This window comes from Camarhynchus parvulus, chromosome 3 (genome assembly GCF_901933205.1).
Source record: "Camarhynchus parvulus chromosome 3, STF_HiC, whole genome shotgun sequence".
Classification (NCBI taxonomy): Eukaryota; Metazoa; Chordata; class Aves; order Passeriformes; family Thraupidae; genus Camarhynchus; species Camarhynchus parvulus.
In genome coordinates this window covers 3399252-3408835 of record NC_044573.1, presented here as the reverse complement: position 1 = coordinate 3408835, position 9584 = coordinate 3399252, and the positions used below count along the sequence as shown (strand labels likewise).

General features: G+C 43.5%; 1 protein-coding gene across 3 annotated transcripts in view; it reads left to right on the top strand.

Moving 5' to 3' along the window:
• Positions 1-252: 252 nt before the first annotated feature.
• VRK2 (VRK serine/threonine kinase 2) overlaps positions 253-9584 on the top strand; it is a 37006-nt gene continuing 27674 nt past the window's right edge. For all 3 annotated transcript variants that reach the window (XM_030945664.1, XM_030945667.1, XM_030945666.1), the window contains exons 1-3: positions 253-469; positions 609-749; positions 9506-9561. In XM_030945664.1, coding sequence (XP_030801524.1) covers positions 614-749; positions 9506-9561 — 192 coding nt within the window. In that variant the 5' untranslated portion in view covers positions 253-469; positions 609-613. The remainder of the gene's footprint in view (positions 470-608; positions 750-9505; positions 9562-9584) is intronic.

Sequence of the window (9584 nt, the reverse complement as noted above, 5' to 3'; positions counted from 1 at the left end):
AACGCCTGGGGCTGATGGCAGCGGACGCCAACTCCCTCATGATCTCCCTGCTCCATCTCTCTCCTTCTCCGTTCCCCTTAATGTCCGTATTCCTCCGTCTCCCGGAGCGAGGAGCCGGAACGCCCGGGACCCACCGACTTCTGGGGCACCAGAAGAGATTCCCGGCTCCGTGCCCCCGAGGGGAGGCGGCGGCGGTGGCGCCTCAGGGCGGGGCTGAGGGGAGGCGGGAATGGCGCGCGCCCCGCCCCGCCGCGCTGAGGGCCGTGAGGGGGCGGCTGCGGGAGTCCCCGGCCCGGCCGGGGCTGCCCCGGCCCTGCCCCGATCCCCGCCCCGGGTTTCCCCGCCTCGGGTTTCTCGGCGGGAAGACGGCGTCCTGCCAGCCATTCCTCCTCCTCCGGCTGCTGCGGAAGTGCCCGGCTGGGGAGTTTGCGGCCGGCGGCGGGGGGAGGCCGGGGGGGGCTCTGTGGAGGTGGGTGAAGGGGAGCGGGCTGAGGGACCTCGCCCCCTGGCCCTGCTCCGTGCTGGTGGGCAGAGCGCATCGAGGGATATTGTACCTTCTGGCAGCAGTTTTTCAACAAGCTTTCTCTTTCGTTTTTCCCTCCCTCAAGGTACGATGCCGCCCAAAGGTCCCGGCAAAGGCAAGCTGCCAGTCCCGCTCCCTAAAGACATGATCCTGAAAGACACCGAAGGAAAAACCTGGAGGCTGGGCAATCAGATCGGCCAGGGAGGATTTGGCCTGATCTATTTAGGTAAAATACTGATGGTGATTAAGAGGGTGACTTGCAAATTGCTTTGTAACTTCCTGAACTGGAAAAGGCAGTAACTTTAAAAAGTGTGGTTTACGTGCTGTTGGTGATCCTTGTTCAAGTGCGGTTTTCTGAGCTGTTGTTCCTGCTCCATTCCTCCTCATGATGCAGAGTGTTCTCCATGGCCTGTCCAGCTCGTTTTGCTGGATACTAACACGATCTTCTATGGATCTTGAGTGGGGCAACCCAGGTGCCGCTGTGTCAAAGCACCACCAGGTGATGCTTTTCAAAGTTAAAGTGCTTTTCTTAGCCAGGGTTTTGGCCTTATGCCAGCCTCATGCTCTGTAGCCCTCTTTCAGTTTCTGGTTATTGGAACTGTTATTTTCTGGCCAATAGTAAATTAGTTTTGATCCAGGAAATGAAACAGTAACAATACTTAGCTGGGTGCTGCCTCTGAATTCACATCTTTTCAGCAGAGGTGGAAATGGTGTTCTGTATTTGCTCTGGCCTAGATAAGTTTCTGTGATTCCTTCAGAAGAAGCCACTGCATTTCAGTCAGTTTGTGCTCTGTGAGGAGTGAATAGCTCTAAAAGGCAGTTTGTAAAGCATTCTGGGTCACTGCAGAGGGTGTAATGTATGTTACTATTGCTGGTCTTTGTGAAAGAGCAAATCCTGTGTCCAAGGCAAGATTATGAGCTTGGGTGGTTTGGTTTTTCTTCTTTTTTTTATGGCAGTATATAGAAACTAGTTCACAGGGTCTGTTTGGAGCTAAGTTGAGCTTGTATGGAGCAGTGAAGAATCACCTAGAAGCAGTTTACTGCATTGCCCCTGAAGCCTAACACGATCTTTTTGAGTTACAGTAATATTAACTCTATTTGGAATATTAAGGCTTAAAACTTAATAAGCAAGTCACTTTATACACAATCCAGCTTCCTTTTTATGCAGAAATCAACTACACATGCAGTACATCCAAGAGGTTCCTGTGGTGAAGTTTCTGGTTTGGTTTCTTCTGGAATTTCTATAGTTCACACTGCTCCTGACTGCTCTGCAGACAGAGCCAGTGGGAATGACAGAGGTTTCAGGTAACAGATCAGATACAGAGTTGTCAAAGGGTAGGGCACTTGTTAAAAGTATTTTCTTTTTCCTTTTGGTACATCTTATTACCTTGTTATGCCCACCTTTGAAGCATTAGCTGGTTACATTTGAGACGTGCTGTGAGCTGGGCACACGAGAGATGTTACCGTGAGAAAATGGACCTTAGCATGGGCTAAGAAGTAAAGGTGTCTGGGAACTTCCACTCCAAGATAAAGGACAGGGAGGTGGGGACCTGCAGAAGTCTCCCACAGACAGAAGGCTGTGAGGGAGCTGGGGATGCAGTGCAGAAAGCAAGTTTGTAGTGAGTGCAGCTCTCCATGTGTAGGACCAGTAATGTTGTGTTTGTGAATCACTCAGCATATGGCTCTGTCATTTCCTGCTGCAGCCAAATCACACTGGACCTTGAGGGTGGCTTAGCACATGGCATTCAGACAGTTCCAGGCAGATTTGAGTTTTCTGCCTGATCACAGAGCCCACCAAGGTGATTTCTTATATTGAGGTGTTTGTTGCAGTTTTGCTCCCACTGAACTCAGGTGGAGAGCAGTGAGTGGATTAGAGTGAGAATCAGGGACTCTTGGTTTTACTCTTCTCTGTTTTTTTGTAAGCGACAGCATGGCTGAGGAAATGCAGCTGCCACTTTTGTAATGGTATTTGTGTTCATTTAATCCCTTCTTTCAGCAGGAACAGTGAATGCTACCTGCAGCACTGCACTGAAGGCTCAGTTCCCCTCCTAGCTCATCAGTTAAAGAGAAAATGGACATTTATCCCTAAGTATTGACACTGAAGCTTTCTCTTTTTTTGTCCACCTCTTGATCTCTGATGTGTTTATATTAAAGTATACCATTCAGCGGCTTCTTGGGGCCTTGATGCTACAAAATTCAGCTGTCTTTGAGAACCAGGGGGAGTGAGGTGGATGACAAATTTTTGTGATTAAGATACAGGTGCTTGCAGACACCCCCTTTCCTCTGTGCTGTTCAGACTTGTTTTTAGAACATCTAGAGCAACCACTAACTTTGAGAGAAGGAGCTGTAGACAGGTGGGGGACAGGAGGTTCGATTGCCTGCCAGGTATGAAGAGCACAGCCCTTTTACTAAAGTAAAGGTTAACTTTGCCAGCTATATCTTTTAATAAGTATTTTTACAGTAGCAGTGTAAAGATTTTGATGTGGTTGTTATTGCTTAATTTCCCATTAAGGGTATTCCATACTCCATTAATCTATAACAACGTTCTTGAGAAATTTTACAGTATCTCTGCAAAATGTATTTACTGGGGGTGCATTTTGTGGAAGAAGGTTCTGTTCACTAAATCAAAGCTGCTGAAAGCCATTTACTGACCTTGAATCCCAGGATGCAAATGTTCAGAACTTCTAATTGTGTGCATGAGAGTTACCATGATCTTCAGGTTCTGCCCTGCCTCACAAATGCTTTCCCTTGTTTTCTGATTATTCTTACTCTTTCCAATCTGTTCCAAATTGTTGTGTTGCTGGTGCTGCTTTGCTCTCAGGTAGAGCTGTCAACCCTTTGATAAGGGGAGCAGAATGAAGAGCACCTGTAGAAGGCTGGGACATTGGTGGCCTCACAACTCTCTGGTTTGTAGCCCTGTGGAGAGCAGTGGAAAATGAACCAAGAGCTGAGGAGCCTTACATTCTCTCATTTATCTCTCTGGTCACAGCCAGTAATTAACACCAATCTTTATATAAATCATTCTCTAGTCCTGCTGCAAGCACTCTATTAATGCACAATTTGGACTGAAAATTTAAATGCAGAAAGGTCACACAATGTTTTGTTAAGGTTCCTCTGTCACGTGAAGCCTGCTGCATCCAGTGCTATCTACTTGCAGGCTTCTTTCTCATGGAAAGGGATGGCTCTGATAGATAGAAATATTTCTTAAAATTTATGTACAAATGTTTGTTACATGGTGCCTTTTACAATAGAACTTACTACATTGTAAATGTGTTTTAATTTTATGAAGCTCAGGAAAGTAAGTATTGATAAAGTCATCATTGAATTGTACCCTGCTTGGAGATCAGTATAGCCAGTGTACTTTCCTTTCCTTTTGAGGTTTTTTCCTCACATTTTCAAGGAAGAGGGAAAGAATTTCTTCCTAAGCAGTGATTAAATGTGTGAATATTGTCTTTTAATACTAGCAGTACAGAGAGCCCTGCTACTGGAGGAGGTCTGCTAGGGCCTGTTCTTTTGAGCTGGGCTCATGGTGCAATCTAACTGCTGGTATTCTGGGAATCAGGCTGAGGTGGGAAAGAGTTTGTTTCTGTTTCAGACTAATTTCCATGGATAATGTGTATAGTTGTGAGCAGGGATGTACCTGTGTCAAGGAAGAGAAGCACTGATGGAAGCACACTTGGTCCTGTTGTTCATTCCTTGGTTTGCTTGGGAAGCTGCTTTAGCAGTTGCTTCTGGAGAAACAAAGTCCTTCAGCAGTTGCCTAAATTAAAATAATTCAGCAAATTAATTCAAAATGCAGTAAAATTATACCAAAAGATAAATTCAGCATGGTTTTTATTAGTTCAATGGAAGGACGGATCATAATAGCAAAGCCCAGCAATTAAAAGCACTAGCAGGTAACTCAGGTTAGGGATGGATTTTTCTCAACTTGAAGATGCTAAAATACCTGCAGGTGTGAACCTTAGTGTGAAAATAAGTTTGTTAGTAGACAAACACAACTTCAGGAAGGGTTTTTTAGTCAGTCACTGTACAAATAGGGATACTGCAAGTGCCCTGTTTGAAGGCAAACTAAATCATAAACTTAGCATGATTTTGCTACTCAGAGGGTACTTAGGGCTAACCTGACCTGCACCATCTCTCAAAGAGAAAATATTCCTTACCTTTACTGGCTCTTGCTGGTGAGTGCTTCCTCTGGAATCTTTCCCCCTTTCTTTTTTCTCTTTTGGTCCCCTGTAAGCTCAAAGGCTTCACTTGGAATGTGTAACTCATTTTTGCACAGTAGTGGAAAGCCTGTAACAAAGCCTGCAGAGGTCATTGCTCTTACACTGTAGTGTTCTGCCACATCATGTGTTGGGGTTCTTCTTCCATATGCTGAGTAATGCTGGGAGGTCAGGAGAGCAGTTTTAATTGAATTTATTTACTATTTACTTTCAGAGGGGGATGGAGGAGGAGCTTTGGAGGACAGCTCAGGTACCTGTTGCCTCACAGAGGGCACTCCTTCAGTTGTCTTTGGCACCTGTACCCTACTGAAACTGGCATTGTATCTTCTGAGTGGGCACCATGTCAGACCAGCAGATGGGCTGCAGCAGAATCTTGCCAGAAAACAGTTTGTGCATCAAGTTTTAAATATTGGAGGCCTGGGCTCCCATCTGAGAGTGCTGTAAGAGCAGGCCATGCAAAGCTTTTCTGCCTGGGGTTAAAGGATGTGTCATCCCTATTCCAGCTTGAAGTAATTAACTTTGAAAGTCAAACAATTGGCTTCCATTAATGTGGCATACAAAAACTCTGGTGAGTCAAGATTAGGGTTTCACAGAAACACAAGTAAGAAATGTTGTGAAATTTCTTTACCAGTACTGAATGCTCTTAACTTGCAGGCATTTGGAGTTACCTGCAAACCAGTAGAGCAGTTGAACACTATTTTGTCCCAAAATCAGTTTAGTTTGGTCTTGCAGAAGGTGGATCTAGGGGAGGGTTATGTATCTGTAATCTGTATAAAACCCCTCTACATTCTTAAAGCTACCTGGAATAAAAGTCTTGAATAAAACCTGGTCAAAAACACTGCTCAGCAAAGAGTCTGTCCAGGAAAAGATGCTGCATCTATAAAGTAACAGAGAAGCAGATCTTCCTTAGGCTGCAATGAAAGTGGGATGTAAACACCCTTCAAACATGGAATGTTTCAGTTTCTGGGAAATACTGGATATTGCAATGTCAGGGAGGGGGAGGCAATGTGCTTTGTTTGCCTTTAAATGCTTGCCTTAGCACCTTCCCTATGTAGGAAATAGATGAAGTTGTGTTTAGCAAATGCTGCTTTTTATTTTTATTGACCTGTGTACATTCTGTTTTTAGTAATTCCATTGCTGCAGCTTGGGTCCTTTTTTATCATCAGATGCTCTGAGCAACACTCCTTCCCTGCTCTTAACCCATTGAATTTAACAGCTCTTGGCTTGACTTGAACAGAGTCAGAACTTCTCCAGCTTTTTTATAGGTAGCCTGTAACTTCAAAATTGTGATATTTTTGAGATTGGTTTCAATTTCTGCAATAACTAAGCTGATATATCACTCCTCAGGATTAGCTAATGAATGGGACAAAGCAAAAATAAAATAGTAACAACTAGAGAACTTCTGAAAATACTTTTATTTGTGTTTCCCAAACAAATACATCCTCAAAATATCCAACAGTGGCAAAGACACCAGCTGTGGACAGGAGCAGGGCTGTTTCTCCAAACTGCCAAATCAGTGCTGTTTTCTTTTCCACTGTGTAAACTTTGTCAACAAAAGTGGTTCTGTGAGAGCCATTGAAAATATTTCACCATATTCCAAATGTGGCTGCCACAAATTAACTGCTAAAACTACAACAAGCACGTTTGAACTGGCAGAGGGAATTGGCACATTCCTCTGTCAGGCTGCAATTGTGCTGTGTGCTTGTAGGAAATGGCAGTTCAGCCACAAACACCCTTTTGTTACCATAGCTGGTTAACATTTAGAGAGTGCCATTAATTAAGGATGTGGCACTCAGCAAGAAAAAAGATGAAATTCATGGTTAAAGGATGATAAGACCATAACTGCTGTGCTGGGTGAAACCAGAGAATCCTGGACATGGGTTAATACCAGGTGAGGTTTTTGTGCAGGCATAGTAGTTGGAAATCATGGCTGGGATGTGAATCTTACTGCACTGCTTTATTTCAGAGGGCATTTTAAAGCTGTGTGCCCCACTCTGGTGTGCTGGATTGAAGGGGAGGGAGGGAAAGCAGAGCTGTGCCCTTTGCCCTCTGCAAATGTTTTGTGAGACTCCTCTTGGCATGAGGTGAAAGCAGCCACAGCCTCCTTCACAACTACATCCTGCACCAGTGCTCCCAGTTCTGCAGACAATGGTTTGGGTTGTGTGCCTGCAGCAACACCCCCCTCCCCAAATGTCAGGGTTGTGCATCTCTAGTTGACAAAAGCAGCAGAAGCTGGGAACTTATGCACTTGTTATGCTATTTTAAGGGCTTTTTGCAGACATAATCTCACCATATAGTGCTCCTGGTACCCTCTGTGAGTACTTATCTGCCATCAGAGACCTCCTGCCTATCAGCACTGCTCTCCTGCAGAGTCTCTGCTCACTGTCCTGCAGTCTAGCATTTAACTGATTGTAATATTATAAATAGCCATGTGCTACCACACAGAACGAGGCTAGCACATGGCTAATTACGAGTATACAGTAATTAACTATGAGCTAAACTCGCAGGAGAGTATGTGGTGGTGGTCTATGAGGTATGTAATCAGACTGTTTGTTAAACCTTGGGAGCCTTTCCAGTCTGTTAAATAACTATACATAGTAATGAGACAATTTTTAAAGAAACATTTATGTTTATTTATGGACAAAAAAATAGTCTGTCTTTTTTCTGAGCTGTGACTGGGGTATTGCTGGTTGGCATCTGAATGGGTAATTAAAGTGAAGTAACAAAAGGTGCACCTACAACTTCTGCTCACCTGTATGGGTGAGACTGATTGTCCCAGCATTATCTATGTAAGAAGTTTAGTGTTATTTGTGGGGACTGTTGTTCCTTGTTCCATGTATGTGCAGTAAAAATAATACCATTTCTCTTTTTGTACACTTGAATGGAACTCACTTTGTGGGGCACCTGTTTCAGTATCGTGTTGAGCTTTGACTTTTCTCCCTTTTCACTTTGTAACCATTGCTGGTTATGTTTGGGTTTATTTTCCTTCAGGATCTGTGACTTTCAGTGTGACTCCAAAAGCATCCAAGCCAGCACAGTGTAAGAACCACGGGGGTGAAGCCCTTTTGCTGGGCTACCTCCTGTTAATTGCTCCTCTTCATTACCCTGACAGCTGTTACTCTGTTCCAGATTACCATGAATGAGGCCTCTCTTTATAAAATGTCAAGAAGTCTACAGGGAAGTTAGATCAGCCTCTTTCAAATACATTTAAATTTGATACTTGCCTACACCTATCAAACCTCTGTTAAGTAACTTGGTATTGAGCTACATTTTCTTATCCAGAGGTTCTTTTCTGATCTGTGCCAGTGAAGGGAGCTCATCAAATTCTGTTTGGCTAATGTGATGTTGTTGAATGCAGTGAAAACATATGGGATGTGCTCCTTTTACTTATGTCTTCTGTGAACACATATTCTATATATGGCAGAGAAAAATGAAAGATATAAATGCCTGTGCCTTAATTCCCACTTCAGTACAAAAATATGGTAAGAGCAAAGTGTACCAAAACTTCCCTTCTAGTAGATTTAATGTGTGTTCTGGATGTGACTGTTACTTGTGTGAGCCTATGGACAGTTCACATCTTCCAGACCTACTGTTTTAATATTTTAATTTTATTTTAATGTGTTATTAGCACAGCAGGATTCACATGGGGAAGTGTCAGTGGGGAGCCTGTGGGTGTTTGGGGTGTGTACCCTGCCAGATTCAACCAAGATGCTGAACAGAACTGAAGAAAGATGGCAGCTGAAGGAGACTGTTCATTGTAGAAGTATTTTTTAGATGCCCTGAGCATCAAAAAAAGTAAGCTTGGATGGTTTGATTAGATCCAAGTTTACTTGATTTTTATTATGCGGATAAACGGGGTCTATTTTTGTGTGTGCTCATGGTTGAAGTGTTTCACACCTGGACTGTTGTTGGTATTTGATCATTATCAGAAGTTTGAAAGGGACACTTATTTCCTAGGAATTGTATTCTTTTTACCTTTTTTCAGTGATGATTCTAAAAGATGATTTAGTCTCATTAAATTTTAATCCCAGTGTAGCTCTATGTAGCTTCAGTAGTATCAGAGAGAGCTGATAGTTCTCTCAGGGTCAGAAGAAAATAGGATTGCATTGTCTGTGCACAGAGGTTCTGTCTCCTGGGCTGTAATTGGCACATGTGGTCAATTATTGTTTTGAAATCTCTACTTGCACTGAGAGGCACAATCCCTCAGCTCCCCTTTAGGCAGGTGGTGGCTATGCTATCCCCAACTTAGGCCAGTGTCTAAATAATGCCAGAATAGAAATCAGGGTTCTAGGGCCAAATTAATTTGTGATAGAGGAAAGCAGACAATCCTGTCTAGAGGCATAATGTAGGTCAGATCTTTAAAGTGGTGTCTTTGTCACGACAGCAGATTGACAGCAACCAAATACAGTGGTTTTCCAATTGGCTGGAATGGCTTAAACAGGGTCTGTCCTAATGGAATGGCTCATTGTGGTGCCAGTGTGCACTGAGGACATCCTGCTTACTCCTTAATTAACATCCAGGGGACACTTCTGGAAACAGGGCTTCAAATTGCTTCTCTACTTGTTGATTAAAACTTCTCTCTGTGTGTTGGTTTTGTTTTATATTTCTTTGAACTTGGCAAAGCTGTGGCCTTTAAAAGCAGGAATTCAGACTATCTTTTGGTGTGTATTTTTGGTTGCCTGACTCAGTGTTAGCACAGTCTTTATTTGCAGTTACATTTTGTTGCATACAGCTTGATCTCCATCTCTTTGTTCCTTTACAGCATCCCCTCAAATTCAGGTTCCTGTAGAAGATGATGCAGTGCATGTCATTAAAGTGGTAATGTGTAGATCTCATTTCTA